We start from the raw sequence: 12,040 nt of genomic DNA, 5'->3' as shown, positions 1-12,040 counted from the left end.
GTGTTTCTGTGCAGATTTATGTAGTCGATTCTAACTTGTTTGGGACTGAGACAAGCGAAGTTATGGTAAGTTCGTGTGCTTACTACTCTCAGGTAATCAACACACTGTTGATGCGTTGGGTTGAATAAGTATACTATTGAGACTTTTTACCTAGATTAAAGTAAGTGATTTTTTAAAGTTTAAAAGAGTTATTGGAAGGCTTTTTTAACATTTGTCTTTCGTTTGGTAAGGTTCTTTTAACTACTTTATATGTTTAAGAGAATAATTTGTGTACTTTTAAAAGGATAATTGTGGAAAGTAATCTTTTATTTTTTTACGAACATATTTCCCCCCAAAAATCTCACTTAATATATAAGAGAGTAGACTATTTTATTTTAGGGAACTTTTGTTTTGTCTGTTGTAAGATAGAAAAAAAGAGAGGTTTTTTATATTTAAAAATGATATCATTTTCCATTTTACTTTTAATATAATATGTTTTTTTTAAGTTTAACCATCCTCCCCCAAAATAAGTTTTAACATTCAACTTTTTATGTGTCTTTTGTGCTGTGGTATCAAATATCAAATCTCAACATTTCGAGCTACGTAGAAGTAAAACAACAATCTCCTAATATTTTCTTTCCAAAAGAAGCTCATTTAAAGTTAAACTAGATCATTTCAAAAGGGCCATAAAATTTAGGGTCAAATATAATTGGTTAGTTAAAATTTTAAAAATTCATCGATTAATATGCACACAAAAATTTGAGATAATCTTGACTTTCAATTTCATAACATAGAAAAGACGAAGTCGGTCATTGAGAAAAAATAATGAGTGTCATTTACTAAGTCTTTTCGAAAGTATCCACAATATTTGTGGTCAAATGAAATCAGTCAAATATATTTCGTAAAATTTATGAATTAATATACACACACAAAAAAAAGAGATAATCTTGAGTTCCTATTTGTGACCTAGAAACTTCAAAAAAGCAACATCGATCATTGAGAAACAATGAGTATCATCCACTAAGTGATTTCGAACGAATTCAAAAGATTTAGGGCCAATAAGAGTCGGTGAGATGATGTAAATATGAAACAATAGCCTAATTCATGTAAATTCACATGTAAGTACCAAAAAATATCGTAAAATATGGTGAGACTGTACGTATTGCTCCCCCAACTCCGTATAAAAGGTTCCACAAAAATTCTGCAAAAGAATCATATAGGAGTCAAATCACCACAATATTCATGGGCTAACACACACAGAAAAATCAGAAAATCACCTACTTCCCATAAATTAGCATCTAAATGCCCAAAAATATCGTAAAAATGGTGCAGCCATGCATAATTTTTTACCTGAGTCCCTACGGAGGGTTACATAGAGGTTTCACAAAAATATAACTCAGAAGTGATATCACCAAAACAAGCATGAGCTAACACACATGAAAGCCTGAAAAAACCCACTAAATTCTTGAAATTGACCCTTAAATGCCGAAAAATCACTACAAAAATTGTGATATTATACGTACTACTTTCCCAACTCCGTATGGAGTGTTCTGTAATGGTTTTGCAAAAAGTTCGTCCAAAAGTCGTATCACCAAAATAATTGTGGGCTAACACACACGAAAATTGAGAAAATCGCCTAATTCTTGTAAATTGATCCCTAAATGCCCAAAAATTACTCTAAAAATGATGAGATTGCTGCTTCCCGTACTCCTTATGGAGGATTCCGTAATAGTTTCACAAAAAAATCTTCTGAAAGCAATATCACCAATATATTCATGGGCGTTATAACACACATAAAATTGAGAAAATAGCCCAAATCCTGTAAATTGTCCCCTAAATGCCCAAAGAAAACTCTAAAAATAGTGAAACTTTACATACAACTCCCTTAACTCCCTACAGAGGCTTCAATAATGATTTCAATTTTTCTTTTGTCGAAAATCCATATCACCAAAATATTCATAGGCTAACATACACAGAAATTGATAAAATTGCCTAATTCCAGAAAATTATCCCCAAAATGCCCAAAAATCATCTAAAAATGGTGAGACTGTAAAAACTACACCCCTAACTCCTACAAGGGGTTCATCAACGATTTCACGAGAAATTCATCGAAAAGTCATATCACTCAAATATTCACGGACTAACACATACGAAAAACTAAAAAAATGGTCTAATTTCTTTAAACTGGTACCTAAAATGCAAACAAAACATCACTCTAAAAATTACGAAACTGTATGTAGTTTTCCCTAGACTCATTATGGAGGATTCGTAATGGCTCTGCAAAAGATTGTCCAGATTTCATATCACCAAAATACTTATTGGTTAACACACATGTAAAACTAAAAAAAATTCTCTAATTCATATAAGTTGGCCAAAAAATCACTCTTAAAATGGTGAGATTGTGCATGTTGTTCCCTAACTATCTACAGAGGGTTCCGTAATGGTTTCACAAAAAATCGTCTGAAAGCATATCGCCAACATATTCATGATCTACAGACACAAAAAGTTGAGAAAGTAACTCAAATCCTATAAATTGTCCCCTAAATACCCAAACAACACTCTAAAAATGGTGAGATTTTACATACTGCTCCTCTTAACTCCATACAGAGGGTTCGACAATGGCTTCCAAATTTTTTTTGTTCAGAATCCTTATTACCAAAATATTCATAGGCTAACACACACAAAAAATTGATAAAATCGCATAATTCCTGGAAATTAGCCCCTAAATCCCCAAAATCACTCTAAAAATGGGGAGACTATATGTACTGCTCCACCAACTCCCTACGAAGGTTAAACAATGGTTTCCCAAAAAATTCATGTAAAAATCATATCACCAAAATATTATGGACTAACACGCACAAAAAACTAAGGAAATTGCCTAATTTCCTTACATTGGTACCTAAATGCATAAAAATCACTCTAAAAGTTATGAAATTGTATGCACTGCTTCCCAGACTCCTTATAGAGGATTTCGTAATGGTTTTTGAAAAAATCGTCTAGCTATCATATCACTAAAATATTTATGGAATAACACACGTAAATCTAAATTTTTTTGTCCAATTTATATAAATTGGCCAGAAAATCACTCTTAAAATAATGACATTGTGCGTAATGTTCCCTCACTACCTAGGAGGATTATGTAACGGTTTCACAAAAAATTTGTCAGGAAGTCATATCACCAATATACTCATGAGTAAACACACACAAAAAAAACTAAGAAAGTAGTCCAAATCTTGTAAATTGTCCCCTAAATACCCAAAGATCTCTCTAAAATGGTGAGACTCCATATAGAGGGTTCATTAATGGTTTCACAAATGAATTGTCTAGAATCCATATCACCAAAATATTTATAGGCTAACACACACCAAAATTGATAAAAAAAATTGCGTGATTCCTGTAAATTGGCCGCTAAATGCCCAAAAATTACTCTAAAAATGGTGAGGCAGTACGTACTGCTCCCCCAACTTCCTACGAATCAACAATCGTTTCCCAAAACTAAGAAAAAATTGCCTAATTTGTTTAAATTAGTAACTAAATGCAAAAAAAAGAAAAAAAAATCACTCCACAAATTATGAGATTGTATATACATCGATCTCCCAAGATTCTTTACGAAGGATTCCATAATGGTTCCACAAAAAAAAACATCTAAATGTTATATCACCAAAATATTTATAGGCTAACCCATTCGTAAAACTGAAAGAATTGTCTAGTTCATATAATTGGCCAAAAAAGCAAGAAAATCACTCTTAAACTAGTGAGAATGTAGGTAGTGCTCCCTAACAACCTACCGAGGGTTTCATAATGGTTTCAAAAAAAAATTGTCTACAGCCATATCACCTAAATATTAATGGGCTAACACACATGAAAAACTAAGAAAATCACTGAAATCCTGTAAATTAGTCTCTAATGCCCAAAATCACTCTAAAATAGTGACTTCCCCAACTCAGGTCTCGTAATTGTTTCACAAAATTTCATTTAGATGCAATACATTTAGATGCTATATCTCTAAAATATTATAGGTTAACACAAACGAAAATTTGAAAAGATCGCCAAATTTCTATAAATTGGTCCCTAGATATCCAAAAATAATTCCAAAATGGTTAAACTTATGTACTACTCCGTAATGATTTTGCAAAACGTTCGTACGTCATCTAATAAAAAAAATACTTATGGGCCAACACACACAAACTATTGAGAAATCGCTTAATTCCTGTAAATTAGCTCCTAATGTCCAAAAATCACTCTAAAAATAACGAGACTTGGACATATTGCTCTTCAACAACCTACGGAGGGTTTCTTTAATGGTTTCGCAAAAAATTCATCTTAAAGTTATATCACTAAAATATTTATGGGCTAACATATACGAAAAACTGAGAAAATCACCTAATTTTAGTAAATTGGCTCCTAAATGCCAAAAAAAACATTCTAAAATGGTGAGACTGTATGTATTGCTACCCTAACACTCTACGAAGGGTTCCAAAATAAAATCGTCTGCATGTCTTGTCACAAAAAAATTCGTGGGCTAATACACACAAAAACTGAGAAAATCTGCTATCTGTTGATTCCACTAACTTGGTGCATAAATGCAAAGAAATTACTCTAAAAATGACGATATTGTACATATTGTTCTCCAACTCTCTACGATGGGTTCCGTAATGATTTTGCAAAAAGTCGTCTGAAAATCATATTACCAAAATATTTATGAGCTAACACACGAAAAATTGAAAATTGAACATTTAATTGAAATAGGACCTATGATTTTTTTTTTAAAAAAAAGAGATAATCTGAACTCTTCTTTCAGAGCCAAAAACTCCAAAATAAAAAAATGATGTTGGTCAAAGGCAAAAGTATCGTTTACTAGCCCATGACAAATGAACCTACAATATTTGGGGTAAAACGGAGTGGGTCAGTTATATTTCGAAACATTCATGACCTAATACATATGAAAAACTGAGATAATCTTGAATTGTTGTTTCATGACCAAAAAAATAACTGTCATTGAGAAGTATCGTTTACTAGATCAATTACAAATGAACTCTGGTTCATACTACAATTTAAGCATGTGTAAATTGGGTGTAGTCTGGGGTTCAGCATAGGAGTATGGCTGGCCAGTGGGAATTTCATGGTTGCCTTCTACTTTTCAAGCTTTGTTGCTCGAAGTCTTCAAAAATATTGACGGGTGTATAGATCCTCCAAAAAATAGTGTATTTTGAAGGATCCGACACGGGTGAGACAACATTTTTGAAGAGTCCAAGCAACTTAGGTTTCAAGAACATAAACTTCTGTAAACAAGTTAAGTGATATGCATGAGGAAAGGAATAGGGTCTATGAATTCGTATAAGCATCCATCCCCTGATTCAGGTTTCAGCCTATTCAAAAATGCACTAATGGCATGATTGAGGTCTAAAGTTAACCTAGTCGTGGCTCTATCAAATGCCTCCTGAATCTCACTCATGGTGTCATCAAATTTAGTACCAAATCTGTCAGACAGCGCATAGATGTACTCCTCCCAGCAAGGAGAGGGCAGATGACTTTTACTCCGCAAGTAAGCTTGGTGCATTGCAGTGCAAGGTCATCGAAATGCAGAGCTGCAATGTCACCTTCTACTGAGACTGAGCCTCATCAAAGAAGAATTGATCCACCATAGACGTAAATCGTGGAGTTGGTTAGGTTATGGTGTTTTGGTACTGGGGGTGGTAGAAGTGTTTGACATTAGGTGGGGTGGGGGTCATTTGTAGAAGGTTTGTGATACAATTGGGATTGAAGAGACTCTGTAATTGGGGAATTTGACGAGGAAGAGATCTCGTAGTGAACTGTGCTTGCATGGTTGAGGCAAGGCTAAATCGATTTGGATTTGCCAGAATAGGTAGGAACTGATTGGGTTCAGCTGCGAGATGGACCTCTCAATATCAGAGTACTCACCGTGGGTATGTTAAATAGTGGAGGAGGTGGAAACGAAGATAGAGGAGGAGCTGAGATCATAATACCTGGCATAGCTAGTGGTCTGACCGTGGCTGAATAGATTTCTTATGAGAATCTCATCGGTGCTACTGGTCTCTTCCCTTGATCGGGGTCCTTGCCATTCTCAATCGCCCTCACTTCTCATTCACCAACTCCATCTAATTTTGTAGAGCAGCAACATTAGCCTTGTCAATGGCCATTCTATCCAATCTTATGAGAACTTCCTAATTTCAATTGTCATGGATGAATTCCCACAGTGCTGGAAAGTGCTCTGATACCACTGATAAGAATTATGCTAATACTAGAGAAAAACATTTGAAGAAGAAGAGTATTAAGAAGCAGCAAAAACAGAATAATTATTCAATGCCTTCCTCTTCACTGCTTCTGGTTACCAACAGACTAAGGGACTAATTGTGAAAGATAACTAATATAGGGACTATTATGTATAGACAATAAAATAAAATAGACGGTCTAATAGTTAAGTGGGAACTGGTTAACTAACATAACCACCTGATGAACACACAATACAGCCCATATCATATCAGATTACAACTATTTGATGGTCAATATCTGCAAATGTCAAAACTTATGAGCCACCAAACCATTTTTTATATTTATCATTGAATTCAATATCGACTTGACAAAAAAGAAAGTAGGTGTTCCATCTATCTATGAACACATAAAACGACTAAATTAACATTGGTCGTTGCTCTATGTTGAAAATACAAGAGAAAGGGAAAAAAGGCTCACATCTCAAAATTATGTTGGCACAACTTCAACAGCATCAGATGACATCTGCAACATATACAGTCCAAAGACGATAACCAACAATACAAATTGTATCAAAAAATAGGAACTATACTTGCAGACTCCCTTCCGCAGCTCCAGTGTTTTATTAGTGCTGGCTACATTATCACAGTAATTGTCCAAGATTTCAACCTGTAACTTGTGCATTGCAACCTTTGTTTCTGAATCTCCGAGCTTCTTTACCATCTGTGCTTGTTCGGTAGCTAATATTTTTTGTTCTTCCATGAGAGTAACTTGATCAACTGCTGCAGCTCTCCACTTTTGGATGGTTCTTGATATTACTAAATACTCAAGTTCAGCTTCAATCTTCTGCCTAAAGAGGCCCTCAAGCTCTTTTTCAATGTCCCCACTACTCTGGTGCAAGTCATTTCCTGTTCTCTTTTCTTCCTTCTCCGTGTTACTACTTAAGATGGCTTCCAGTTCAGCAACTCTGGCTTCCTTTAACTTAATCAAGTTTGCTTCATCATTAAGCTTGTGTTGCAATAGTATAACATTCTGCTTTAAGCTGACTACTTCAGACTCCAACGAGTTAAATGAATGTTGCACACCGTTACTGGGTTGTGACTGTTCAGATGTGTTTGGTCCAGGAAAATCTGTGTCACCTGAACTGAAGTCTGAAATAATACCAACATCCCGAACAGAATGGTCAATGACATCATCTTCTATTCTAATTTCTTTCCATTTCCGAATTTCTGCAGAGAAAAGCATGCAAACTAATTAATATCAGATAATAGGTATTAGATGGAGTAACTGATTTCTTCGTTATATTATGGGTTGAAGGGTAAATATAGATTGATGAAGTCAAAGGCACAAAGAAGGTCCAGAAGATACATGTAAACAAAGTGACTGAAGTGCTAAAGAAACAATAACTAAAAGAGGTCTAAAGAGCTCAAGAACAGCATGAGATAATCATCCCAATCTGCATATTTTCCTTGCAACAAAAGCAGGGCAAGCTTAACGACAAAAAAAAAGAAGCAAGAAATTGGTCCTTATGCTTTGCACTGCAGCCATTCATAGAAAGAGAGACCAATAACCTTTCACCAATATAAAAGCCCTTGGGTCCATTAGAAAGTCAGAACAATATTTACTAGAATCAGCTTACCATTTGCTATTGAGAGCTTTAGGTCGGATTTAAGTTTAATCTGTTTGCTTCAAGGAGCATAGGATACTCTTATCATATTGCAGAAAGAGATCAGGTGTAGCCATTCTTTCAATTTATTTAACTCTTCCTCGTTACAGTATTTGATATAGTATTATGAGACTTCTGAGACAATTTTTTCATTTTCCCTCGTGATTTTACTTCTCCATCTTCTTGACTGTTCTGCTGCTTTGCAATTAATACAAACACCAAAAACAGCCTAATCCTCGAGATACTCTTTCTATTCCGGAGTCCCTACTTTTATACCAATCACCACAGGAATATTTGTAGAAACAGAAAACTGTAACAGGAAAATATTCCGAGGCATTTAAAAATCCTTGTATTTTTATCAGGACCTTTTCTTACCCAAATCACTTCCTCAACTTCGGCTGAATAAAACCTGTAGTTTTAAGTCCCAAGTAAACCACTACACCTTCTAACTCCCCATATTCCAAAGAAACATGTTGGCTATTCATGCCTTAAATTGGACAGAATTATCTCTCCTCCAAAACCTTTTTTGTGGTAAAAAATAGAACAGAACATGTTAATTACAGCCAATGAAAATGCACGTCCTGGTGCTTAAACTACATATCTTGAGCAAGCCAACAATATCAAAATAATAAATAGCAACACATTTATCCACCTTCAATGTTGCAATATCAGAATTTATTATAACAAATAGATATCAACTTTTCAAAGAGTATAACCAATATTTCATCATAAAAAAATAAAAAAAAGCATAACCAACATCTGTTGTACTAGCTACGAACAAAGTTAAAGGATTATTTTAGGCAAACTGAAGAACTTAATGGTATTGTTTCAATAACCTTAACTCTTTTGACATAATCTTGATTCTTGAAGCAATAAATGCATCATAGCGAAAACCATTAGAACACACTCAAATCCTTCTATTATGTACATAACCATTAAGATTACCAATACTACATCAGATCGAATTTCATGACTTGCTGTCACCTCTTCCTGAAGCAATGCCAGTCCTAAATTCTTGGGCATGACAACAAAATGTTCAAATTTGGGGAAAGCAGGGACGCGTCCGGGTCGCGGGGTGTGGGGACGTCGCACATAACTATGCAATGACTGCAATCATTCTAATACTTCTTTGAACTTAGAATAAACTTCCACCCAAAAAAGAAATTTGCTTCATACAATATGCTGAAGACTCCAAGCAGAAAATAGAAGGCATAATCAAAACCAAAAAAAGAACATACTAGAATAGGCTCAAAATCGTATACTTCAAAGAAAACTGAAGATCTACCTCTTTCAAGATTTTCCTGAGCAGCTTGAAGGGTGAAGATAGACTCCAGCAGAGGATCATGATCTGTGGACAACCCCTGATACCCACTCCTCTCTTCTTTAACCTCCCAGGCGGATTCAACGCCTAGATCTTCTTGAGTTTCACACTCCTTATCATTTCTTCTGTCTAGAGCAGTCTGAAGTTCCTCGCTGAATGGTCTTTCTCTGGTGAGAACTTCATCACTGAATTGTCCATCATTATTCACTGAGCTTCCACCTTTCATACCATTACTTGTTGCATGATTATTACTCTGCATAGGTAGAAAATTGGAGCTTTGTGAGTCGGATTCCATGCTTGAATGAGAGTTTTCCTTCTCTATTTTGACCCTTTCTCCTCTAGGCTTTTTACTAATTTCAGCCTGACCCTTTCCCCGATGAGATTGCTGAGCTGAAGTACCCATCTTCCCACCCAAAGTACCTGGCCCATTCTTAACAGGCATATAACCATGGAAAACAGGTGCTTCGTACCTTGACTTTGGAGCACTGGCTGCAGTCGAAGACCTACTACTCCGATCCTCACTATTTTCCGAGTCTGTTCCACCCAAAAATATAGGATGAATCGCCAACCCAGAATTACCAATAAGACCAAAGCCATCAACAAGAACATCAGGGCTACCCAATAGTGCATTTACTGAAGAAACAGATCCATCACTATTTCGGATCGATCCAGTGGACAAATGTACAGGTTTTGCTGAGTTTGCAGCAGAGCTCGACAAACCACGCTTCAACAACTTAGCATTGTCTGTGTTACTGTCCTCATCCTTGTGTGCTTCCCGCCTGATCCTCCTCCATTTCTTCAAGCCAAATCCTTTAGCTGTTGGTGAGGATTTCACTGAGGGAGGTGAACCCACTGGGTCCGCAGTTTCAATACCTTTACCTTTAGACTCATCTAAAATAGGGGTATTGTGATTAATAACACTGGAACCATTGCTTTCAACCTTGTTCCGATCTGGATCATCCAAATCTTGAAGTGTGGTGGTCATTGCTTCATGTCTTCCACCAACTAAAGCTCCAAACTTTGACCAATCAAGTTCGATTACAGCATAAAGTTCAGGGTTTTAGCCTTTTAGACAACATAAAGAAGAAGAATAAGTCAGATCGAGATCGAGAATTTACTTACATAACTTGGATAAATGAATTGGATTATCCGATCATTACACTAACAGCAACAAACTAATTGGATTTAGCTAAACAAATCATCACTATCGATTATACTCAATCTGGAACCAAAGATGAATCCAGTAAATTGATAATGAACTGAATAGACAAATAAAAGTTGGGAAAGCGACAGAACACTACATAAACAGAAAGTCCAATATAAGCAGATTAAACTGCACTCATTATTAAATGAAAAAAACAGAAATGAAGAACTCAGATCAAGATCGAGAACAAACAAACAACCATCATTCCAGTTCATGGAAACTGAAAATCTATCAAAATTCACTATAAATTGAATTGCATAGCTTGAGTAAAAATTCCAGCTAAAAACACTAACAACAACAGCAAAATAAGTGGATTCAGCTAAATGAATGGATTATGCTCAATTTGGAACTAAAAATGAATTCATAAATTTGTGAAGCTATATAAAAAGAATACGAAATCGTTCATACCTTCTCCTCCATGATCGATGGATTTGCAGAAATGAGATGGAATTGAGGAATATGGAAACCCTAGATTTGATGTGGATTCAGAAATTTATAGCCACAAAATTGCTACAACTGATAATTTGGGGAAGACGACTTGAAAAGGAGTGGGGTAGATCGGGTCGGGTTGGGAGTTGTTAATAATACGTAATTGATTATTATTATTTTCAATAATTTTATTAATTATTATATGAACTATAGGAAGAAGTTGACAACTTCAATTTTTTTTTCTAATTTACTATTGACATTACGAAAGATTAAGAATTTGGGGGATTACTTTATGTTTGCGATGGAATCACTACACAATAACTCGATATTTATGATGCACGATTTGAAATTTCAATAAGCAATAAACTCGCTTATTATTATCTTCCACTTAAATTTCTAACTTGATGTTTAAAATTCATAACGTGTATAACTCATAGTCACAATATATTCTATATCTAAGTGCAATATCACTAAGAAAGGTCGAATATTAGTAGTGCACGATTTGAAATCTCGATAGAAGATTATACTTTTTAACTTAAATACCAAATGTGACCGTTTCATCAACAACATTGTTTTGTTTGGTACAAATGTGATAATTTCTATAACATGCTATTACACAACGGTAACCAAAATTAAAACGTTAGCTTAACTTATTATATCAATCAAATCATTAAAAATATATATATAAAAAGAAATCATATTAGTTTTGTAAAAATTTAACACAACCAATTTGATTTAATTGGTTAAAAACTATTCTTTGTACTTATTTTTTATAATGAATAAAGTTGTGTTAGTCCACGTGAAATATTTCCTTTAGATTAATGAACTAAGTTAAGAATTATGCAAGTATCGAATATAAATTTTGTAATATCTTTTCATTTGTACATAACTTTATGTGAAAAAAGTTTACATATATGTATTGATGGGAGGTAAAGATTAGTAGATATCTTATTAAAATATAATCGAGATACGTATAAACTAACTCAGACGTCACGATTATAATAAAAGGATGTGGATAGAACATGGGAGAGCCAAGAAGATAAAGAGACCAAAGTGGGGCAAAGTAGTGTGCAGATGATGTGGAAACCCACATGATGCAGTGTTTTTTAGGGGAAAAAAATGGAAAATGACACTGCAGAAATAACTAAGTGGAGGTCAAATCTGTGTGTTCAATTATTGATGGAATCTTCTTTGTGTGAGAGGAAATAAT

General features: G+C 34.7%; 1 protein-coding gene across 1 annotated transcript; it reads right to left on the bottom strand.

The window, feature by feature from the left end:
• Window positions 1–6,526: 6,526 nt before the first annotated feature.
• LOC101257412 (WPP domain-interacting protein 1) lies at window positions 6,527–11,154 on the bottom strand. Its single transcript, XM_004248268.5, has 3 exons — window positions 10,810–11,154; window positions 9,162–10,262; window positions 6,527–7,439 (listed from the first exon to the last, which is right to left on the bottom strand). Exons 2-3 carry the CDS (start codon window positions 10,180–10,182, stop codon window positions 6,700–6,702), a joined length of 1,761 nt encoding a protein of 586 aa, XP_004248316.1. The 5' UTR covers window positions 10,183–10,262; window positions 10,810–11,154; the 3' UTR covers window positions 6,527–6,699.
• Window positions 11,155–12,040: the final 886 nt, after the last annotated feature.

The sequence above is a fragment of the Solanum lycopersicum genome, chromosome 10 (genome assembly GCF_036512215.1).
Source record: "Solanum lycopersicum chromosome 10, SLM_r2.1".
NCBI classification, from domain to species: Eukaryota; Viridiplantae; Streptophyta; class Magnoliopsida; order Solanales; family Solanaceae; genus Solanum; species Solanum lycopersicum.
This window is presented reverse-complemented; position numbering and strand designations above follow the sequence as displayed.